Source organism: Leptodactylus fuscus, chromosome 3 (assembly GCF_031893055.1).
Source record: "Leptodactylus fuscus isolate aLepFus1 chromosome 3, aLepFus1.hap2, whole genome shotgun sequence".
Taxonomy (NCBI): domain Eukaryota; kingdom Metazoa; phylum Chordata; class Amphibia; order Anura; family Leptodactylidae; genus Leptodactylus; species Leptodactylus fuscus.
In genome coordinates, this window is record NC_134267.1 from 154,284,837 (window position 1) to 154,310,466 (window position 25,630).

General features: G+C 41.7%; 1 protein-coding gene across 1 annotated transcript in view; it reads right to left on the minus strand.

Moving 5' to 3' along the window:
* Window positions 1-298: 298 nt before the first annotated feature.
* Window positions 299-25,630, minus strand: part of XXYLT1 (xyloside xylosyltransferase 1) — a 149,636-nt gene continuing 124,304 nt past the window's right edge. Inside the window, exon 4 of the mRNA XM_075268580.1 lies at window positions 299-1,205. Within this exon, the coding sequence (XP_075124681.1) occupies window positions 809-1,205 (397 nt within the window). The 3' untranslated portion in view covers window positions 299-808. The remainder of the gene's footprint in view (window positions 1,206-25,630) is intronic.

Consider the following 25,630-nt stretch of genomic DNA (forward strand, 5'->3'; position numbering starts at 1 on the left):
ACACTTGTTCACATTCATTGTGTGGTCATATGGATATCATAGATCCTTGGGACCCCACTGGCCAGCCAAGATACTGCAAGAAGAACAGCAGTGAAACCGATCACTATGGGGTAGAAAATAAACTCAACCTGTGTCCAGAATGGACAGTCCTTATGGATATCAGCCAATAATGGGTACTGGAGTTTTATACATTTATGGAGGTGCAAATAGCTTTAGAACAGCAATATCAATCACACTCCATTAGAAGGAAGGAAGGAAAGAAGGAAAGAAGGAAAGAAGGAAGCCCCAATCTTTTAGTGGTACCACAAAGGACCTCCATCTTAAGTTCCATATTTGTAAACACAACATAGTTATAATTTAATCAATTAAAGCAAGTGGTTATTGGAAATCTTCTTGTGTGCACATGAGAAGATGATCTGTGCATCTACAGCTCTGATCTATATGGTCTTGATGTTCTGTATTTGACAGAACATCCCTGTGAACAAACCCCTGGTATTCATTCAAGCACTGCGTCATTGAGAGACTGGCACATTTATTGGACCCTTTAGATCAAGACACCTCAACAATCTAAGGAATCCTGATAAAATTAGATTTAGATTTTTTTCTTAAATCCAACGAACTTCCGTACCAGCAGAGGAAATGTCCAGTTATTTAGTCAGGGGCATAAAAACCCCGAAACACACAATGCCATGTGTATGTGGACCTGTTTCTTCATGACAATCATTGGTTACTACATGAAAAATAGATGAACGTCATCCCATTTTTGTGAAATCTCAGCAGACTGAATTGTCTTTTTTCCATTCATAACCTATTCTTCTGGGATTGGAGTATTGCAGTTGCCATGGATAATTTTGATGTGGCTTTCACATTTGTAGTACAGGTCGAAGATGTCAGCATAGCCGTGATCTCTCCACCAGGTGCATAGCTGTCTATTCCAGCCACAGTCTAAAACATAAAACAATTCTGGATGCTCCATCCCAATCATGGAGAAGAAGTCCTGATCTCCTAAGTGACCTTTAAAATGGTATTTTTCTGCAAGTAGACGCACTGCATTTGGATCCAGCAACTGATTGTAAAGTTTGGACTGTCGCATGGCTTCTAGGTTCAGCAGCATCACTCCACTATTGAATCCCGGCATCCCATCAGGAGGAGGACTGCCAACCTTAGTGTTTGGGTTCTCACGACGATACTGCCAAAAAGTATGCCTATTGGTGACAAAGGGAGAAAGTAACTTGTTAGAATATTGAGATGGCAAAACAATCTTTAATTTCATTAATTGTTAAAATATTAAGGTTACCTTTTGAATCAAGTAGTATAAAATGAATTCAACATCAGGTTTTTTTTTTTCAATTTAAATATTTCAACAAAAGATCAACTCCATTTTTATATTTAATCTCACACAGATTGGGCTGGAGATAGCATTATAGAGGAATTAGAACTGTAAACCTATTCATATAACAAAGTTTTAAGAACAAGAGGCTCCATAACAGGCCATTAAACATTTAGCTAAATTTACATTTTAATACGAAGCACATTTCTTCGGAAAAAATAGTGATTTTTTAAGACTTGCCAATCAAGAGTCCATTTTTATGTTGCGCTGGTGGTAGATTTTCCAGAATTATTAAGAGGCTCTGGGGACACTCTACTGCCATGAATGTCCACTACTGTCATCCTATATTGGTAGAGTGAATGTAGCTTTATATAACTTTTAAATTCATACCATGTGAACATGCTTACATGGATGGAAGCTGCAGTCTGCTTTCTTAAAGAGGAATTTTGATACAATCTAAATTGCTAGATTATGCAAATTCAAGAGTTTTCCTACATACATTGCTTGAGAAATGAGGCGTCATTTGCCTGCTATGTTAAAATATTCCTCTTATTGCTTAAACATTGTTGTCAAGTCACCCGGCCTGTTATCTGATCCAGGAGGGATGACATGACTCACTGCTCTCTGAATGGGAGGGGGGCTGAGTTCTCTGGACTACTTTCAGAGCGATTATCTTCTGTTCTGGACAATCAGCTCAGCTAATTGCAGTTTGCTTACAAAAGCTTGGACAGTGCGTTTATGTCTATGTAATCACAAAGGTAATATTGGATTTACTGCAAGTCAATTTTGAGTTGTAACAGCATATTAGAGCCCTCAAAACCTGTGTAATTTAATATACATTTACTGTGCATATTTGATTTGCATGATTACAGATTTCTAGTAATCATAATAAGCTCTATATCTTCTTAGGTACTTCATAGTGTCCTGTCCAAACAGTCAAAGCCATGTTTTAGCTTGTGGAAGAATACAGGAAGAAAGAGAGACTGCAGGAAAACTGATGAGAGGGAGATGGGAAAGTCTTATTGCATGTAGCATGTCCACAGTCTTGTCTGTACAGATGTTTGTGTTTTTATGCACAATAAAATCTAAAAGTTGTGGACCACAGAAACACACTGTACAGAAAAAATAAATAAATTACCTGCTACATCATCTAGTATTAGACAGTTCTCTACACGCCTTCTACTCAAGGCAAACGGGAGGGATACCTGCTTGATGCATTAGTATTTGTGAAAATGATCTGCTTCTGCTTGTCAATAGATTCACACAAAAGTGCCAAAGAAATGACTAGTCAGTATAAGTGCCAGGTGACATCTAGGATTGCAGAGCAGAACATTACTACCTAGTTTTTGTTCTTTACAAGCTGTTCTTAGTCTGGGAACTATAAAATGTTAATGTGTTAGCTTGTGTATATTTGCAGAGAATGTATCTGTAAAATGTAGATGGTTCTGACAAAAGCAAGTCACAAAAGCACAGCAGTGTCAGTCACTACAAGAAACCATCATTAATTCTTTTCAAAAAGTTCTGTATTGCATTCTGGAGACAATACTTTTAAAATCATAAAGAACAGAAAAGAATCCACAAGAGAAATGTACTAGATCAGGATTTCACACTGTGAAGCTGAAGGATGGAAACTTTTCCAAAAAGGAAACAGTCGCTTTACTCAGACTCCAGGAACAATACATAAGAGGACAAAAAAAAAAATAAAATAAAACGAAACACAAAAGACAAATCGGAACTAAAACATTAGAAGGAAAGATCTTTAGGGGAATGGATTGGATTTATATTCCTGTAAACAAATATTAAATATAACATCATAATTTACCATATCAAAGTCAAAATACGGACTGACTCCTAATTCGCCCATGTTGTAAGGCACAATATCAACTGCGCAAAACTTTTCTACTAGGCAATATATTATTACCACATGAAAATGGGATCAGCAAGTTAAAATACACTGTTTAGTAGCCAGAGCCCACCTCCAATAGTAGATTTTGGGACAGAAGTAGTGAGACCAGCAATTTCCTGCCGGAGGAACTGCTATGAAATTGCAGTTTATCTTTTCAGAGTTGCTACAGGAAGGTGAAGTATGATTAATGCCAAGTCAACTGATGTCCTCAGGTTACTTTTTTTTTTTTTTTTTTTTTTAAAGGTACCATGAGGGGAGCCACTTCTCCAGTACACTGCTGAGGCCAGTAAAAGGCTGCATTGATCACATGCAGCCAACAAGTCGTAACTGCTGCGGCCCATCAACAGACCCTGGTGGGAAGCGGCAGAAAATATGCGCTGCAACAAAGCATTCAGAAGGTAACTTCTACTCCTGGCTGGATTTTATCTAGAACTAGAGAACCCATTTAAACTTAATTTTTTTTATCTAAATATAAAGACCACAGTGATTGACTACACGTTATAAGCAAGGAGGCTCTTAACACCACTATGTCCTGTAAGATTATGGCCTACGAAGCTATAACCTATGAAGCTGTAAGTCAGTCAATTAGTAAAGTTGCCAACAACCTCCTCCTCTCTTCTGTCTATATAGACTTCTCTATTGTAAGGCCTCATCCACATGACCAAGTGTGCAGGCTGAGGTTCCTCAGCTGAGGGGTGGCCTGATGCTTCGTTCCCTTTCCAAAGATTATAGAAAAGATCCTATCCTGCTCTGTGATATCAGACAAGAGAGGAACAGAACCCCCCCATTAAAGTTTAAGGGGAAAGGAAGGCACTCTGAAGTCATATGAGCACAGTTCCCTGAGGATTTCATTTTAGTGATGGTCCCACCTATCACTGAATTGTTATGTGGATGTGCCATACATGTCTTTTGTAGGAAAACCCCTTTAAAGATCCCCTAGCAGAAACAGAGAGCCTTATTCAAGTTCTCACCTGCAAAAATAAATAAATAAAGAATAAAGGATCTACTATGAGACTGTTTCAGTTGCCTTTCTTTAACTCCAGTCCACAAAGTTAGAAGGACAAATATAATTGAGGTGGCCAGGCAAGGTACAGATATAAGCCATGTCTGGGTCAGCCTGTGTGAAATCAGGTCATACGGCTTCTAACAGCCTCACAGCGACACTGTCTCATGAGCAGGAAATGCCGGCATGTTTCCCTGCAAGACTGAAAATAAACATCTAATCCGCCGCTCCACGGCGCACTCCATGGCATCAAAGCGACTGTTCGCTATGCATGTTATCTCCACAATATATAGAAATAAACTAGACTCAACTTTGAAATATAACTCATAGCAGATTAGCAGGTCATACCTTATAGCACTTACATTTAGAACCTCAAGAATATCCTTTACTTAATTTGATCTAAACACACCGAGATGTTTTTTTTTTTGCAGTCCACTTTTAAACAACATGATGAAGTTTTATAATTTTTCTATTGTATGTTCATATCCTTTTATATTAGACCTCATGAAAAAAATTGAATTTTGTATTATATTTCAAAGAGGACCTTTCATGTTGGTTTTATATACCGCTGGGAAGCTTTCCCGTTATGTGCCCTGGGGGAAGAGGTATTGGTGCAATTACTAATAGCTCTTCACTGGTAGAAGGGCCTTCCTGACAGTCTAGTTGGGAACGCTTCTCCTGACAGTACTGTCCATAGCTCTGTACTGTCAGAGGGCGCGTTCCTTACCACCAGCCATGACGCAAAGGGATATTTGACTGGCAGTCAAGACGTCAAACTAATTTGTAATGGGACATTATGGGTTCTGTAATTTAGTGCCTCAGGCGCTTAGATACTTTATAGGCACTTGTTAATTTAACATTGGAAACACTTCAGCTACATGGCCCAAACAGATTTACTAAAAGGAATCTTGCTAGGAAATCATGAAAATTATCAAAAAGGTTACATGACATATATATGTATATATGGAGTGGCCTTAATCCCATAGAAAATTTATGGAGGGAGCTGAAGCTCTGAGTTGCCAAGTGACAGCCTCAAAATCTTAATGATATAGTGATGATCTGCAAAGAGGAGTGGACCCGAATTACTCCTGACATGTGTGCAAACCTTATCATCAACCACACAAAAACGTCTGAATGCTGTGTGCACCAACAAGGGTTTTACCACCAAGTATTAAGTCTGGTTTTCCAGAGGGATCAAATACTTATTTCTCTATACAAAAAGTAAATAAATTTATAAAATTTATACAATGTGATTTTCTGGATTTTATTTTTGATATTCTATCTTTCAGCGGAAGTATCTGATGTATGAGACAGATGAGGCAAATCAGCGTCCTCATGAAGGGACCTGGGGGTGTCATTACCTGAGACACACACTCAAACCGTTTAAGTGGGTTATCCTGGGTACAAAAAGTTGTATATATGGGCATATAAGCTGTGTGGGCACACAGCAGGGCTCAGAGGGGAAGGAACACTGTGATATTTAGCTTTAGGAAAATAAATTTAGAGGGACTGGTTGCTGGATGCCATTAGTTTGTGCAGAGCCCCAGATGTGCTAGTAAAATGGAATTCCCCAAGAAGTGACCACATTTTGTAGTGGCTATTTTAGAGTCTCTGCAAATGGGACATAGTGTCCAAAAGCAAATTTTCTATATCTGAGCTCTAAACGGCACATAGCACTCCTTCACATCTGCACCCTGCTGTACCTCACACAATTTATGCCTTTATCTATGACACTGTTGTACCTAGGATAGAGTACTTATCATATGTGGGTATAAATTTATGTCTAGGAACTCAGCTGGGCACAGACGGGAAGGAGCGCCATTTGGTTTTTGGACGCCATGCCACTTTTGCAGAGCCCCTCAAATGCCAGTAGAATCCGATGACATGTGACTCCATAAACCCATTTTGGAAACTACACCTGTAAGCCGATGGCTGGACAGGTAATGGAAGGGGTGTACATCTCACCCAGACTACTCAGGTGGGTGAGATGAGAAAACTCCAGAAGGAACGTTTGTTCTCAGCAGACAACTTTCGTCTGCTGAGCATTTTGGTAAATGCTCAGTATTGGGCTGGATATTTTTGGAATGACAGGTAGGTTGGTAGGGGGACCTGCCATTCCACCCCCCTCCAGTCCACACTTTGGGGATGATCCGGCAGCGACTCAGGTGCAGAGAGTCTCCTCGTCAAGAAGGCTTAAGAAGTTGCTCCAGCAGCAACACATTGGTAGAGCTTGGCTGAAGAGCAAACAGAGAGGTCATATTTTTTTGGGAGCTGTGTCCTTAGTGATTCTACTGGCTTTTGGATTGCTGTTATTCTAGGTGAGGTAACCTATTCTATGTTTAGTTAGAGTCTAGCCGGGCAGGTATTTATTTTTGTATTGTTTTCCTTTTGTTGCTGCACTACCTTTTTGAGTGAAAATAAACTCTACCTTTGTTTTGTACTAAAGAAACTGGGCTTTAGTGTCTATGCCACCCCACCTAGCAAACCCAGACCATGACATACCTCTCAAGGGATTTATCAAGCAGCACAATGAGCATTTTTAACCCAAGAGTTGCATTAATTTAGTTTTCAAAAATAAATACGCAGCTGATGGTGAAAGGTAAAAATTTAAATTTTTCCAGAGATCCACCATTTCAGTTCATTTCTTGGTGGATTTAAAAAAAAAGGTTTTTAACCTTTTAAATGTAAATGCTATTATTAGCATACAGCATAAGTTATGCGTTACCTTTATTTTCAGTTTCACACAGTATGTAACCTGCCACACAAGAGACAACAAAACACTAGACCTGTTCTTTGCCAATGTATGGGAGGCATATAACTCATCAGCCCTATCCCCCTGGGTAGATTGGATCACAACCTTGTGCATCTGCGACCTATGTACAAGCCACTTGTACGGATAGAACCAGCTGTTACCTGCACAGTGAAGATACGGTCAAAGGACAGCGCTGGGGCTCTGATGGATTGTTTTGACACGACTGCATGGGAAGTGCTGCTGGATTCCCATCTGATTGACATTGAGGAACTTACACACTGCATAACGTACTACATCAATTTCTGTGTAGACAACACAATACCCACAGATATAGTGAGGTGTTTCTCTTATAAGCCATGGATTAACTGATATAAAAGCTCTTCTTAAAGGGGCTCTATCACTGGGAAAAGTCATTTTTAACTAATCACATCCTTGCATAGCCTTTAGAAAGTCTATTCCACACCTACCTTTAGTATGTAGATTGCCTCAGTGGCTTCTGAATAAGTCCGTTTTTATTCATATGCTAATTAGACTATTGCATGATACATCGTGCACTCCTCTTCTGTTGTTTCCTATGGGAGGCTGCTGCTGCTGATGATGACTCAGCTTCATGTTTGCCTCACACACATAGGAGATAATAGGAGAGAGGAGGCTGCTGGGAACTTCCTGTACTGGCTGAAAGCTCATTAGCATATTAATAAAAACAGACTTATTCAGAAACCACTGATGCAATTACAATACTAAAGGTAGGTGTGAAGTAGAATTTCTAAAGCCTATGTAAGCATGTGTTTAGATAAAAATGACTTTTCCCAGTGATAGAGCCCCTTTAAGGAGAAAAAGAGAGCCGTCTGTGCTAGAGATAAGAAATGCCTGGGAGATGTGCAAAAGGATCTGAGGCGACTGATTAGGGAGGGGAAAGTCAATTACAGGAAGAAGATGGAACAGAAAATGGCAGAAGAATGTGTCGGTAAAGTTTGGAAAATAAAGTCTTAATGCAAAATCTGGTCACAGGCAGCCCTGTATCCCAGGCAAAAGGAGAAACAAAGTGGCTTAATAAACTAAATCTATTCTTCCACCTGCTTGCTTAAACCAAACCAGTTCCTCTTGCACTCAACTGTCATCTGGTTACAATCTGATCTTCAAAGAGTCTCAAATGTATAGGGAAATCAGGAAGATAAAAGCAGACAAGACCAGAGGACCCAGTGAAATAAGCGCGAGAGTTCTTAAAGTGTGTGGAGACCAGCTGTGTGGTGTTATTACAGACATGTACAATATGAGCCTGAAGCTGGGAGTGGTACCTCAGCTGTGGAAAACATTTTGTGTGGTACCAGTTCCAAAGACACCTCATCTGATGGACCTCAACAGCTACAGACCCATAGCATTGACAACCCACTTGATGAAGGCCTTAGAGAGACTGGTCCTGACACATCTCTGATCTCTAGTGAGCTCTATGGACTCCCCCCTCCAGTTTGCCTATTAGCCAGGCATTGGGGTGGATGATGCCATCATCCACCATCTTCACAGAGCTCTCTCTCACCTGTAGAAACCAAGGGGTACACTGAGAATAATGTTCTTTGATTTCTCCAGCGCCTTTAACACCATTCAACCAGGGCCACTGAGGGACAAGCTGGTCCTTGTTAGAGTGGACCATCAACTGTCCAACTGGATCCTAGACTACCTCACAAACCGCCCTCAGTATGTGAGATCCCGGGGCTGCGTGTCTGACACTGATCTGGGGTACAGGGGCACCACAAGGTACAGTTCTTACCCCTTTCCTCTTCACATTGTACACTGCTGACTTAAGGTCTAACTCATCTAGCTGTTACTTACAAAAGTACTCCGATGATTCTGAAATAGTAGGCCTCATCACAGAAGGAGACGACAGGGAGTAAAGAGATCTAAACTGGGATTTTGTGGAATGGTGCCAGCGGAACCACTTCAGGATTAATGCTGGGAAGACCAAGAAGATGGTAGTGAACTTAAGTGGAGACATGCTCTGAATCCGGTGGACATCCAAGGGACAGGAATTGAGATAGTCAAGACCTATACGTACCTGGGTGTGCTTTTAATAATAAGCTGGACTGGGCTGATCACCTGGATGCACTGCACAGAAACGGTCAAAGCAAGCTCTACCTGCTCAGGAGGCTGAAGGCCTTTGGAGTTCATGGGGCACTTCTTAAGGCTTTTTTCAACTCTGTAGTAGCATCAGCCATCTTCTTCGGAATGGCCTGCTGGGGGAGTAGCATACCAACAAGGGACAGAAATAGACTTGAGAAGCTGATTAGAAGGGACAGCTCTGTCCTGGGGAGCCCCATGGACTCCGTGCAGGTGGTGGGTGCAGAAGGATACTGTCTGTGGTGAGCTCCATGCTGGAAAAGCTCCCATCCCATGTAGGAGACCGTGACAGCACTTGGCAGTGCGGTCAGTGACCGACTGCTGCACCCAAAGTGTGGGGAGAAGCGCTATCAGAGGTCCTTTCTCTCAAACATGGTCAGGCTGTATAATCAGGCTAAGTGAAGATCACTCTACACAGAGAACTAAATGATCCTGAAGTCTTTCTTTTTAGTTGCTATGACTCCTAATATCTTTTCTATCTGCTATTCTGAGCTTGTATGTGTCTTTTTTCTTGTAATATTACTGTGTATTATCCATGCTGCTGTAACACACGGAATTTCCCAATGGTGGGGTATTAAAGGATTATCTTATCTTATGGGTCAGTATGAATACTACTACTTAATATTTGTTTTTTATGCGTTACTAATTTTACAAAACAAAAACCCATTTGAGGAAAGAAATCTATTAGTTTTTTCATTGTCAACTTTTTACAGGTATAACTTATTTTTCTGTTGACCTGAAGGCTTATTTTTGTGGGACAAGATTATTGGTATTCTTATTTGTACTGTTTTGGGTTACATATGACGTTTTGATCATTACTTACGCCATTTATTTCCACTGTGTTTTATTATTATAACGGGTTGTTACAGATGTGGAACAACTGGAAGTTGATACCAAATATGTATTGTTTTTATTACTTTTTAGTTAGGTTTTTTTTTTTTTTTTTTTTTTGAGTAGGATCAACCAGGTATGTGGTCCTGGCAGACTCGTGGTCACTTACCGGACTGTTGGATGCCAAAAATACATATCGGCATCCCATCAAACATGCTGTGGGGATCCAATGGTGGGCAGCATAAGCGCCAAAACCCCTTTGATAACATAGTCATGTTTGAACATGGCACCTAAGTGGTTATCACAAGTGATCGGAGCTCAACTTCAACCAGCTGTGCTGGTTCAACGTGTTAGCTGTTAGTTACAACTAATCCCTTGTTCACATGTGCATTGGTATTCCGTCTGTGGGAGTCCATATGGGAGTCCATATGGGAGTCCATATGGGAGTCCATATGGGAGTCCATATGGGAGTCCATATGGGAGTCCATATGGGAGTCCATATGGGAGTCCATATGGGACCCCCCCCCCCCCCAAACAGAATACCAAATGAAATTGCAGGTGCTGTGCAGTAAAAGCACACAGACCCCATAGTCTATAATGGGGTCCGTGTGCTTGCCGCAGGCTGCCCGCACGAATCATGCAGACAGGATAGTAGATTGTGAACTACTTTTCTCTCCGCATGTCCTGTGCGGAGATCTGGCGGCAAGCACACGGACCCCATTATAGTCTATGGGGATCCGTGTGCTATCCTCCCCGGACAGAATACCAACGCAGATGTGAACGAGGGGTAACATTCACTCCAGAAGCTGCTGGTCAGATATACTAATAGTACAAGGGTTTGCCTTAACACCTAGTCAACAGTGGTACTATTAGGGTATTAAGGGGTTAAAGACCTTCTAAGGATCAAGGTTTTGTTTTTCGTTATGTCCTGATACAAAAATCATAGCATTTAAAGAGAATGTACTTTGCTTTGTATAGGTGATAAGGTTAAATCTTTAAACAATTTCTGCTTATCAGATACTCCTAAATGACATCTGACTTTGCAAAAACAATATATCAGCAGGTTCCCAAAACCTTCAACTCAGTCATGATAAGAAAAATTAAATAGCAGGAGTAAATATACTGCAGCTGTAAAAAGAATAAATATGTTGTATCAATAGCACAAAGTAAGAGCTACAGTACAATGTCGTAATCTGAAATATCGGCTCCTTTTTCAATGATTACAAGGGTCATTGATTTCAGCAGAGAAAGATGAGCTCCCTCCAAGTGTATATGCTGCATAAGCTGGGTTTTATGTTTTGTGATTTCATTACATGTCTGCTTCCTATTGGTGTATGGAATGGAAGTCTGCAATGCAGATATCATAACAAAAACACTGCACTGTTTATAGATTTTATTCTTATAGGTTGCATTATGCCTGTTTCTACAGGGACATATTAGCATATTTCATGCTTGCCCAAACATTAACTCCTTTACAGTAATCTTGTCTAAAATAGAGAAATATTGATAGACTGTAATACCACCTCGCCTCAATATTACTGTTGCTAGCTCTTGAGCTCTAAAAAAACAACTTTAAGCAACCTGCATGAAACCCTGAACTTCAAAGCTAACAAAAGTATCACAAAAGTGACAAAGGACATTATGTTGAGCACCATCATACTTTTAGATAATCCAATTTATGCACCAGTTTTTGGAAATCTGCAAATAAGACTCCTCTGTAATGGGGCATGCCAGAGGGGTCCTGTCCAGCAGTCCCGCTCGAATACACAGTTGAGTCCTGCAGATGAGTTGAATACACAGGCGAGTGAAGTAGAAGCTCAGCTCCTGCTTCACTGCTGCAGCTTCTGGAGATGTAGGCATGATGTGATGACGTCACTCACATTGCGCCTACAACTCCGCGAGTGAGACTGCAGACGGAGCTGCGGGGGATCGAGGGAAAGCGAGAATCAGTGTTTTTTTAAGTTAAACCTTGAGGGGGACGATAATGAAGGGGGTCCATGAAACTAGTGGCAGACGAAGGGGGGTGGAGGAACGACATGAAACTGGGGACAGAGATGGAAGGGAACATGAAACTGGGCACAGAGACGAGTGGGGGCATGAAACTGACGGGGGACATGAAACTGGCAGCAGATGAAGGGGGACATGAAACTGAGTGCAGATGGAGGGAGGACATGAAACTGGGGGCAGAGATGGAGGGCTGACCTGAAACTGGAGCAGATGGAGGGGGGATATGAAACTGGAGGAGAGATGGAGGGGGGGGGGCATATAATTTACAAATGACTGTAGGAGGACTATACTGTGTGGGGCACATGAAAAATGAATGAGAATGGGAGTCAATTTAAAAGTGGGCGAGCTAAATTTGCCACGACGCACATTTTGTCCCTCTTTCTGCTCATTGAAAGTTGGGTTGTATTGTATTACAATGGAGACACAGCAGCAATGCTTATGAAACATTAACCTTTCCAAATATGACTGAGGAATCAAGTTACTGGAGATGCATACATGCCACCATGTTTACCAGAATGAGGTCTGAAAGCAGAATCCTGTGTCTAGGACAGTCAGGAACCTCCTGAAGGTAACCAGCTCTATCTTCCATACATTGGTTTTTCCACAATAATAATGAGCCATAGAATAAGGTAATATGTTATTTTTTTTATGCACAATGAAGGCCACAAAAAAAAAAAAAAAAAGACACAAAAGCTATAAGAAAATAGCACAAATGCCGGGTTTTTTCTAACCCCCTCCCATTCTGACGTTTTTTCCAACTTCCTAGCACATCATCTGAAATGGCACCACTTTAGAGGTATATTACTCTGTCCCACCAAAGAAAAACAATTCCATACAGTATGCACTACAGCATCAACACGGAAGATCTGATGAAGGGGTGATGTTCATGAAACACCATAGACCTCAAAACGCGTTCTGTTTATTAATAAAAGCTGATTCATTTGCCACTTCTGGCTCAAGTTGTCACCTCTAAAGGAGTGCGCACCCACCGGGTTTGTTTTTTGTGGAATACTTTGGATTCTACTGTTTGTTGATTCACCACACAGCCTGGTCTACGAAGATGGCTGTCCTCCAGGTGTTGGCAACCCCTTATTTGGCCAAAGAGCCATACGTATCTGTTCCTATCGCCCTAAGGGTTAAGTGGTAGTCACTTGGCCCAGAGGAAGGACCATAGACCCACTGCGTGAAAATACAAGTCGTTCCCAAGAAAGGAAGCGCAGATCCTCCTATTGTTGCAATTCCTCATATTACTGACTATACACACACACATCACGCAGCCCATTCATCACCTAAACACCGCAAATGCATCCCTTGCTCACAAAATAATACATTCTACTGCTCTCCATTTTGGCATCCATGGACTGATGCATCAGTGCATGGATGTATAAATTGACCTCTGTTGCATAGTATACCCTGCTGGGATACTTCAGGTGGGTGAATACAGCTCATGATATTGGCTGGTTTATTATCTCCATTTTGGCAAAAAGGATTGAAAGAACCACACACTATTTTTGGTTATGCCCCACACTATCTTGCCACTAAGCAGTTCCCTCCAACTTGAAGCTAATCCCCAACCCTCCAGATTGTGCCAGATAGTGAGCTGCTGCTCTCTACCTCAGTCAAGGCCCCTCTTCCATCTGGGCCCCTGTGCAGCTGAACCAGCTTAACAGGCGATATGTCTGCCCCTGGGTTTAAAGGAATATTCTAATGTGATAAATTGATAATTTTATGATTGTTGAGAGCATGACCTCTAGAATACACCAGTCCTGAGGATTAAATGTCTGCAGCCCAGTGTTTTCTCTGCAGGATAGCCTTATTCACTTAAAGTTCCTAAGTCTCAGGATCAGTGGGAGTCCTAGGCGGTGGGCCCATACTAATCATAAAGCAAAAACTTATCGCAGCAATATTCCCTTCACTTTTAAAGCCTAAAATGTAATCTAATGTGACCATTCTAAAAATTCTCTTTATTTAGATGGTCCCAGACAGAATTTTTCTCCACTGTGGCATGCTAATGGTCACAATGAAGCCAGAAGGGCTCAAATGGGTGAAGAAATTATGAAGAATAATGCTAATATACCGATTGTGTTATAAAGAGTACAAATAAACATTCACCAGTGGTTCTTTAACTTAACAGTCATTATAGACAATGGTCTTGTTTGTCTGAAACCTCATCTTGCATAGCCTAGTATAGTTTATTAAAGAGAGGGTGCATACAGCTTTAAGTTATTCAATTTGAGCCAAATCATGATCCTAAAGCTAGACAAGAAAATCCCCAACTAACCATTTTGTTTAATAGGATATCATACGCCACATGCCCAAAGTCAAGAGCAGATATAACTCATACTTTCCAATTAAGCATTTAATGAGCAGATATGTTTGCGGATTAAGAGACAGTCTGCATGACATTCTGCCACACTTCAGTTCTGTCACCACTTCATTCACGAGTACATGTGCTAGCACCGGTAATATGCTATCTGCAAGTTCTCCGTCCTACTCCTGGGGTTGCAAGTACAAAAACAAATTTGGTAGCTGGAAGAATATTTGTTCATAAAATTGGCCACGGCTCAAAGGTCTGGTTTCAGTTTTTTTACTATCTGTTCTGCTCAGCACATGCTCTGGTAAGCAGCATGAGATAGATGAGATTTTGTTCATTGCTAGGAAAACATTAAGAACCTTCATGTGGCTCTTCAATATTTTATCTGCAGCTCCTTCTGTACATCCAGAGAATTGTATGCTGCTCGAAGTAAACTTCTGATGAATCAGACCTTCAGAGTATCAATAAATAATGTATATGAATTCACTGTCCTCTCACAGCCATAGAACCTTATATAATGCAGGAAATGTGTAACGTAAAACAAAAATATCCTTCCTTATTATTATTAAATCTTACAATCTGTATATTTAGAAAATATGCTTCATTACTTAGGCCCGGTTCACATTTGCATTCGGGTTTCCGTTTGGGGAGTCCGCTTGGGTTACCTAAGGACTTTTCTCTCTGCATGTTTTGTGCGTAAACTGAGCAGAAACCACATGGATCCCATTATAGTCTATGGGCTCCTCGGGTTTCCCAGTTAACTGCTTTTTAATGAGTATAGGCTTCCACTCAGGGAAGTCCCCAAGCAGACTCCCCAACCGGAAACCCGAATGCAGATGTGAATAGGGTCGTACAGTTTTGTATACTACACATACTAACGTGAACAATAAAAATAGCCTTTTTTTCCCCTTTAATTAGACTACACACCTCTAGTAATAAGAATGTGTTCTTAAAAATAGCATGTCTCCATCAATAAAATCCCACCTAAAATGTAATACAATGCTATGCTAATCCAATCATGATCCAGACTGGCATTAGAATATACAATTTAGTTGAATGAGATTTTACACGTTTCTCATGGCTTACACCAGTATAAATCCCCATTTACCAACAATTAGAAATCAATAAGAAGTACTGTATATACTCGAGTATAAGCCGACCCGAATATAAGCAGAGGCCCTAATTTTACCACAAAAAACTGGGAAAACTTATTGACTCGAGTATAATCCTGGGGGGGGGGGGATCCTCCATTGCAGATAAAAAGTCTGGTCATGTGCATTACAGCTTAGTAACTCCATGTGCCTCATAGTAATAGCAGTTAACCCCATCATGTCTCTCACATTAACCCCCTGTGTGCCTCACATAAGTGTTACTGATATGTGAGACATATGGAGGTAATAATTGGGCATCTTCATAATTAAGGTCCTTCATTAGTACCCTCATGTGTCTGACATATTAGTAACCCTTATATAGGGCACACAGGGGTTAATATAAGAGATAAGATAATCCTTTAATAGTCCCACAATGGGGAAATGTCAGTGGTACAGTTTCATGGATGGTACAGTAGTATATAACAGGAGAGAAACACATACAAGCACATGGAAGATAGAGAAATCCTAGGAATCATAGCAACTAAAAAAAGAAAGAAACAAAGATACACTGCAGGATCATTTAGTTCTCTGTGTGAAGTGATGTTAATAATACAGCCTGACCGTGGTAGGGGGACATGATGAGGGGGCACAGCATGTAGACATTACAGGCAGAAACGTTTTTTTTTTTTTTTTTTGCAGAGGTGGGGGACATATGCAGCGATCACGATAAGATGTGGCAGTTCTTTTGGTAGGTAGTGAGATCTTATGCTCACAGCTGATAGTTTGGTATCTTGCATCAGCGCTATTGTCCATTAACCACAAAAAATGCCCCAAATGTCCTTCATCACAAGCCCTCCTCCTTTCTTCTTACCACTGTGTTCTACTGCCCCAAAGAAGTCTGAAGCCATCCAGGTAGACAGGGTGCTGCTCTCTTGCCAGGCTTCCATAAACTCATGGGGTAGGTGGGTGATGGTAGGTTCCCAGGTTGTAACAGAGTCCCACGTGTCCACAGTAAAAGAAAGAAATACCAGTCAGCTGTAGGCATCTTCACACATCAGCAATAGAGGCCAAAAATCATCTCCTTGAAAGAAGAAGTCCATACTTCCATGCAGGTTTCTCCTCCAGCTTTGTCTGCCTCATGGTGTCCATGCTGTCTTTAGCTCGTGGGGGGATGGTAACAGGCACATGTGCACACAGGAAACCAGCTGAATCAGGTCTTGAGTCTTGTCCATGCTTTAACAATAGAAACAAAAGGAAAAAAAAATACTCCACAGGGTCTTCCATTAGATTTATAGTTGCTAATTCATAGTGCTAGTTTGCTTGGTTAGAGGATTCTTGAAGATACAGACAAAAAGAGTGAAAAGGAGGATAAAGGTTGCTCTCAGCTTGGAGCTCTGTATCGAGGCAGCCACTCAATGCGGCGCCATCTTGAATGATGAGGGACATGATGGGGTTAACTGTTATTAATGTGAGGCACATGGAGTTACTGAAACTAAATTAATAACCACAAATGCCTGACATTAATAGGCAGAGTAACTAAAGGAAGGTCCCTGTGTGTGTCACTTTACTGTAGCTTCCTCTCCTCCATACAACAGACATCTTCCATAAGACACAATGAATCCTGGCCACTCATCTGCAGGGTAGATGCTAAATCCTAGTGTGCTAAAGGACCTCTGATGATGTCATGACCATGTGATCGGACTCTGGTGTGGGTGGAGCTACTAGGATTTAGACTCAACCTTATCTGCAGATGTTAGATACCAGTGGCTACAGGACCTTTGATGACATCACAGTCACATGACCTCATGACAAGCCAATCACAGAGCAGTAGCACTAAAGGACCTACCCTTCCAGTTTTCTATGCTCCGTGCACCCTGACTCGTGTATAAGCCGAGGAGAGCTTTATCAGCATGAAAAATGTGCTGAAAAAGTCGGCTTTTACTCTAGTATATACAGTAACTGATAAAAAAAAGCTTCTAAGAAAAGTCCTTCTGAGGATATTGGACAACAGAAGTCTTCCCAATGACCCAAAAAACCTGCCTCATCATATATCCTTTACTGGCAAATCTTCATGTAGCAGTCATTCCCAACCACTCTAATGGGAAGATGGATGTATCTCATCATTTAACTAGATTGACATCCTTAAGAAGCAGATATAGTTGAATACAGTGATAAGCAGAAGACTTTAGCTTCCTTTTTCACCATTTAGGGATCTGCTGGTGATGTCTGTATCAATTTAATCGCGCTGCATACAGGAAGAGCAGAGCAGGAGAAAGCTTCAGAGAAATGAGTGTGGGTTCATGTTACTGGTGAGCATTATTACTTGACAGGGGGACCTTGCAGAGCATTATGTCTTGCTTTGGGGAACATTGGGAAGCATTATTAGGGGTTGGGGCACTGGTGAGCCATATACTGTGTGTTGGGCCACTGGGTAGTATGATACTTTGCTGGGATCAGTAAGGGAGCATGGAGATATATAAAATTTCATCTTTTACTTATGTGCTGGGTTGGGGGTGGCTGGATGAGAAGCATTGGACAACGTAACTTTAAGGATGCATTCACATTGCAGTTAAAACTACAATGAAAAAAACTGCGTTTAGTTTTGATGCAGTTATTGGTGAGAGTTTTTCAGCTGCAAACTCAAAAATTGGGCTAAAAAAAACACATCAAAACTGCAGTTTTTTGTATCTTTTAGTAAAATATCTTTGGTAGGATGACCAGCGTCTGAAAAGGTTGGGAAACACTGATATAGACCCTCTGGAAGGCCTAGTACCTTTTGCAGTAGAAAGTTTGCTCGAGTTTCACAGTGGGGTTTGCTCTGGGGATTGTCTACTTCTTCACCTTATTCATGTTCCACAGTTCAGACAACATACCTCCCAACTTTTGAACAACAGAAAGAGGGACAAATTATGCGGCGCGCCGCAGCAAATTTAGCCTCGCCCACTTTTCTTCTTCTTATGGTAGAGTTGGAAGGGACCTCAAGGGCCATCGGGTCCAACCCCCTGCGAGTGCAGGTTTTCCTAAATCATCCCAGCTATATGTTTATCCAGATTCCGCTTGAAGATTTCCATTGATGGAGCGCCCACCACCTCCCGTGGCAGCCTATTCCACTCTCTCACTACCCTCACTGTCAGAAAGTTTTTCCTAATGTCTAATCTGTATCTCTTTCCCTTTAGTTTCATCCCATTGCTTCTTGTACTTCCTTGTGCTAATGAGAATAGGGTAGATCCCTCTGCACTGTGACTACCTTTCAGATATTTGTAGACTGCTATTAAATCTCCCCTCAGCCTTCTCTTCTGCAAACTAAACAGTCCCAGTTCTTTTAGCCACTCCTCATAGGACATGGTTTGCAGACCTTCCACCATTTTGGTTGCTCTTCTCTGGACTTGCTCCAATAATTTTATTATTATTTTATTATTATTGCTCAATTTTATGTTGACTCTGCCCATTCTCATTAATTTTTCATGTCCCCCGGCACAGTATTATCCTCCTACAGTCACCCGCACATTATATGTCTCCACATTGTAATGTTCCCTTCCAACTGCCCCACAGTATTAAGTCCCTCTCCTGGTGCCCCAGCTTAAACATGAAACTGGATCAGCTGGAGGGGGACATTAGCAATAGGGGTAGTTGGAGGGGGACAATAAATTAATGGCAGATGAAGTGGGACATTAAACGGTGGGCAACTAGAAGCAGACATTAAACCGTAGGGGTAGCTGGAGGGTGACATTAAACTGGGGGCAACTGGAGGCAGACAGGTCCCCCTTTAGCTACTCCCACGGTTTAATGCCCTCTCCAGTTGTCCCCCAGTTTAATTGCCCCCTTTATCTGCTCCATTTCATGTCCTCCCTCCATCTCTGCCCCCATTATAATGACAAAACACACAAACACTCTCTCTCTCTCCATCCCGCATCTCAGATCCCCCCTCCCTTCTCAGTACCTTACACGGATCTCTTCTCTCTTCACTGCACGGGACACAGACACGCCCACCTAGTCACGTGACCGTGTGATATCACACAAGGTCCTTGAACCATAGTAAAGTGTTCCTCAGATCACCGCAGCCTCTTATCTGTTATAACAGCAGGCGGTGATCGGAGGAATGATTGATCAATAAATCATTAAAAGGGACATAGCGGGACATGTAGGGAGCTGCGCGGGACGGCGGAACAGGGGCAGGAAAGCTTGAAAGTCCCGGGAAAATCAGGACGGTTGGGCGGTATGTAGACAATAATGTTGAGTCTGGTAGATATTTTTATCTATTTATAAATTCTACTGTATCAACGTAGGTTTACTTTAAGATTTTAATGTCACATATAAAGCACCAACAAACTTAGAAGTGCTGTATATAGATTGCAGTACTCACATTGATCCCCTTCTTTAGTAGGCGGTATATTTTTGCATGTCCTTGCTTTGTACAAAAATTGCTCCACTTCACTTTTTTTTTTTTTTTTTTTCCTAACTCCTGGAGTTCTTTTGACAACCTGCTTATCTGTTACTAAGAGTTTCTTTATATTACTATTGCGAAGGCATGACCTTAAGAAAGCAGATATAGGCATCTTATTGACCTTCATGGTGCATTCCTTTTTATGACCGATACGTCTCTCCAGAGGACCACTGGCTTGAAAGAGCTGTTTGTAAATAGCATCTCAAGCCTGAGGAAACATCTGCAGGACTGCACTTCCAAGCATTGAAACACAAAGAGCTAGGCAGGACATTCCACAAGGACTTCCCCTGCTGTCTCAGCACACACTCTCATAGTTCTCTATCTGAAGTGCTTGAATATGTTATTCTACTAGACAGCTGCATACGGCCTGGGGAATTATCTCTACCCCCTGGTTTGCTTCCCCCATAAAAAATAAAAAAAATGGCAAAACACAACTGCCTGTTCATGAACGCTAGACCCACAAGACCGCATTTAGAGATGCAGACTCCTGCAATTTCAGAAATATTGCAATTATTACGTTAAGAGGATCGGATGGATGGCCAGACAACAGATATTTATAGTCTGATAGACTTTGCACTGCGTGTTTCTAGTGTCATAGAAAAGAGATGTAGTTATATGATCATGGTAAATGCAGGCAGTCACTTAATAGATATTGATAAGGTTCAGCAGGAAACAAATTGTCATTTAAAACTGATATATCTATATCTCTCTATCTATATATATATCTCTGTGGAAACGGCTGCAGAACCTTGTCAAAACCCTTCTTCCCACCACACATTTTTTTTTAAATTCATACTTTCCAAAGTGTGTTTGATATCGATACCCTTTCATACTCCATACAATGTACTATGAAGCAGGGAGAAAAAAAAAACAAGGCCCCGTTCACACGGGGAGCGGAAGGGCGGATTTTGGCACAGAGAGTGACGCGGGGAGCCCCGTCACTCTCCGGTCAAAATCCGTGTGCCACAACTGTCGCGGATTCCCCCTCCAGAGTCGGCTCAAATGAATGGGCCGACACTGGAGGTTGCTGCCGCAAGGCAGACACCGCGGCTCAGTGAGCCGCGGATTCCGACTGACGAAAGGGCAGCTCGCTTCTCTTTTCCGCTAGTGACAACATGCCGCTAGCGGAAAAAAGAATGCTAGCAATCTCCATAGACCACCATTGTGAGGGGGCGGATTATGACGTGGATTCCGTGCCATAATCTGCCCCCTCTGTGCCCATGTGAATGGGCCCTAATAGGGTTGAATTAGAAATTAAACCTTCATTTTTGCCATTTCCTTGTGGGTTTGGTTTTGCATTTAATCACGTTACCTATAGACACCAAATTTTTTATAGTTTTTCTTATATTTTAATACCTTTACAAAAATTCAAAAACTTTGAATATTCTTACACCCATAACTTTCTATATTCTGTATATGGAGTTGTGCAATGGGTCTATTTTTGTGGGAAAGAGAAGAAAGACTCAACTGCAATGTTAATGTTTTTTTTTTATATAGATTATCCAGAGATATGGGGGAAGTGACTATAATTATTAAAGGGATTCTACCACTAAAACACTTTTTTTTCTAGTTACCACGTCGGAATAGCCTTTAAAAAGGCTATTCGTCTCTTACCTGTAGAAGTGCTCTCCGCCGCGCCGTTCATTCAAAATACCGGTTTGTACCGGTATGCTAAGGAGTTCTCTCGCAGCGATGGGGGCGTCCCCATCGCAGGAGCAGCGATGGGGGCGTCCCCATTGCAGCTCGAAAACTCACCGCAGCGCCGCCTCTCCGGTCTTCGGTGTCCTCCCCTTGCCTCTTCAGCGTCTGTCGGACGCCTGCGCAGTATGCTCTCTGTTCGGCGAAGATTGCCGAACGTACTGCGCATGCGCGAAAGTTCGATTCCTGCACTATGGCTGGGATCGCAATTTCGCGCATGTGCAGTACGTTCGGCAATCTTCGTCGAACAGAGCGTACTGCGCAGGCGTCCGACAGTACGCTGAAGAAGCAAAGGGAGGACACCGAAGACCAGAGAGGCGGCGCTGCGGTGAGTTTTCGAGCTGCAATGGGGACGCCCCCATCACTGCTCCTGCGATGGGGACGCCCCCATCGCTGCGAGAGAACTCATTAGCATACCGGTACAAACTGGTATTTTGAACGAACGGCGCGGCGGAGAGCACTTCCACAGGTAAGAGACGAATAGCCTTTTTAAAGGCTATTCCGACGTGGTAACTAGAAAAAAAAGTGTTTTAGTGGTAGAATCCCTTTAAACATTTTTAACTTTTATTTTTAGACCTTCTAGGGGGCTTGATCACCAAAACAATATATACTGCAATTCAAATATATTTCAGCATTATGTAAAATCCATTGATTTCTATTACATGATGATAACAGTAGCTCAGTAATGACAGGTCAGGGAGCCTTCAATTGGTTCTTGGTTGTCAGGGTTAACAGCTTGCTGTGTCAGAACATTATTCCAGGTGATGTTGATCTGAGGCAAGATGGTGGGGCCCATGTGCAGCTGCTCTTCAGATGCCTTGTCCCATTTGACCTTGGCATTTGAAGAGTTAATGCATGTGATAAGAGAGGACTTTGATCTTGGACACTGTGCCTCTGCTAGGGTGCCCTCTCAACTTCTGAGCAAACGCTATGTAGTCCTGACATCTGCCATACATGTGTGGCAATTGTCTGGAAGGAGCAGTTCCTGAGGTTTAATAGCTGAAAATAAGATGTAAAACTATACACACTGACAAAAGGCTTCAGGTCCTTTGACACTGCTGATTTCGGGCCCATAACAAGCACCAAACAGCAATAAAAAGTGAATTGGTGCTTGTTTAAAAGGATACATAACTGTAATGTGACTTTACATCACCATACTATTTGCATATTGCTGACAGCACATTGGATATGATCATGGGGAGATGTGCTGCCAATGACTATAATTTCTGTGCCTGCATAAATGACACCTAAAAAAAAAACAGAACATTGAAGCTATGGGAACAGATAGAAACAGACACAATACCACATGCTTTGGTAAATAAAAACATGTTCTACTTAAAGGGGTGGTCCACTTTTAGCAAATAAATGTTGGGATTTTTATATAAAACGTTTCATTATTATATCCACTATCCTTTCTTTCTGTATTAATTACTTGTGGTTTTCTAGCTCTCTACTTGCTGTTGTTCATAGTTTATGTTTGGAGCTTAAAAATCAGTCCAGGGTCATGTGATGAACATCCCATGGTCATGTGATGGAGAGCCCAGGGTCATGGTCATGTGATGGAGAGCCCAGGGTCATGTGATGGAGAGCCCAGGGTCATGCGATGACAGCCCAGGGTCATGTGATGGAGAGCCCAGGGTCATGGTCATGTGATGGACAGCCCAGGTTCATGGTCATGTGATGGACAGTCCAGGGTCATGTGATAAACACAGGTGCACAGCTTGTTATAAACCAGAGTTCTGATTTCTGTGCTGTAACGAGTTGTACACCTGTGTACTCATCACATGACCATGGATTGATATTTGTCTACTAGAAGTAGAGAGTCACAACAAGCAGAGATCTAGAAAACAAGGAGGAATAAATATAGAAAGAATATTGGAAAAGTGTAACAGTAACATTTCTTTGCAGTGCCTTGAAGCCTCACTAACTTAACTTTGAGATGACCACCCCCTTATTCAGATCAGATTTCTTTTGGCAGCTGTTCAGTTTCATCATATAGTATGCATAATGGCCATGTTATTTCAGGCCGTCCCCTTGAAGGCCGCTTTTCAATGCAATTTAGTCTTGAAGAGTTTCACTGTATGCTCATGTTTACAACCTCCACAAAACTTTGCATTGCATTAAGTTGTAATAAGGCACCCATAGACTTAGCTTTGGTCTTATTGCACCTGTGCAGCCTTCCCATTGGTTCTACAACCAAAATCTCTCATCTGGCAGGGTTCCAGACATCTATAAATTCCTGAACAAATGGTCAAATTGGGAACATTTTCCCAGAACTTGTTCAGAATATTATGATTATACTGATCACCATTTTATAGTCCACTGCGAATGCTGGTAATGTGCTGAATACACAGCAGAGCAGCACAACTATCACATATAGTCTTTATTATTCTTGATGGTTTTCCAATGTGTCTTAAAATAATGTTGGCGTGAATTTTTTTTTAAAATATAGTGTCTGGAAGAAAAAAAAAAAGGTCCAAGGGAGTTGTAATTTATGTACCTAGTCCAGGGATTGCTGATTATGGACCCACGGCCATGTCACAACCCCCAAATCATATGACCTGAAACAGCGTTCTGCGCTTGGGTCACTTCATGTATAAACTGATTTTATTAAAGATTTTTCCAATAAGTAAAATACAAACACAAACCAACAGGCAAAATAATGAGCAAAGCACAAGGGCATACAAAAAGGATGCGGCCAAAGGGAAATCCCCAAGCCACGATAACAGATCAGCATATACACAGTGCCCAGGTAAGATGAACAAGAAAACCTGTTAAACAAAATCAACCTCAGATAACCAATATAAAGAGAGAGAGGGGGAAGAAGGAGAGACAAAGGAAAAAGACAAAAGGAGACAAGCACAAAAATGGAACGGAGGAAACTAAACAGATAGGGATACACAGGACCCGAAACACAAAGGGAAGAACCAGAAGGAAGGAGATAAGAGAGGAGGAAAAAAGGGATGCCACGTCCCAACTTAAGAGAAAGAAGCAGAAAAGTCGGAGGACTCCTGGAACAGGATCCAAGGCCGCCAAAGCCGTTCAAACCTGGAGAAATCAGGGGAGTCCTCCGCAACCAAGACTTCCATCCCCCGGATGAAAAGGAACTCCTGGAGGAATTCGAGCATGGATGGGGGGGGGGTAGAGCTGCACCAGTGTCTCGGTATGACAGCCCTGGCGGCCGTAAGGAAATGTCCCAGGAGGTCCTTCTTAATCTCCGACAGCTTACCAGGGATGACCGACAGGAGAGCCAGCTGGGGAGAGATGGCGACAGTGCGCCCACATACCTTAGAGTACAGAGAGAAGACCGCGTCCCAGAATGGCCGAAGGACATCACAATCCCACCAAATATGGAGCATAGTGCCCCTAGCAGTACCACAGTGCCCTTGGGTCACTTTAACCCTTCCTCTTTTCCTGATTTCCCAGGCAATTAATTACCTGTGCTATGGGGGCTGGCTTTAGTACAGTCAACATATGAACAAATTCCACATGAAAAACCAACAACAGATCCCCAGGAGGATCTTACCCAGCATTACACAACAGCATATCTTCCATGTTATGACACTGCAGGGAGACTGATCACAGTGAGGTATATGGAGCTGATATATATATATATATATATATATATATATATATATATATATATATATATATATATATATATATATATATATATATATATATAAATCTTGTTTGGGGACTTCGATTTAGCAATAGGACCAAGATTTTAGGATTGAAACTGGAAAAAGTTAGAGGTCATTATTGCTAATCGTGCTTTTCTTCCCGAGCTAAGCACTACTTGGGATGCACTGGACTTTATTTCATACACAAAATAGGACATGGCCTACAAAGCATATTTTGTAAGGCTTATGCGATTAGATCCATATTTGACCTTGGATGTCATGACGCTTGCCTGCAAAGACTATTGACTTCTGGCCAATATAATCAGACGGTTGCTATTTTATTTGTGGGATTCCAAGGATTAGTGAAAAAAAACATTGAACACAATAGGGGATAGCATGAAAAAAAGAATTCTGAACTTAACCTTCTTAAGCACTGCCATGCACAGTTGGGCCTAGCACGTGTTGTGAGTCCTCATATGTCAAATGTTACATACATAGTAATATATTGTTGGATTA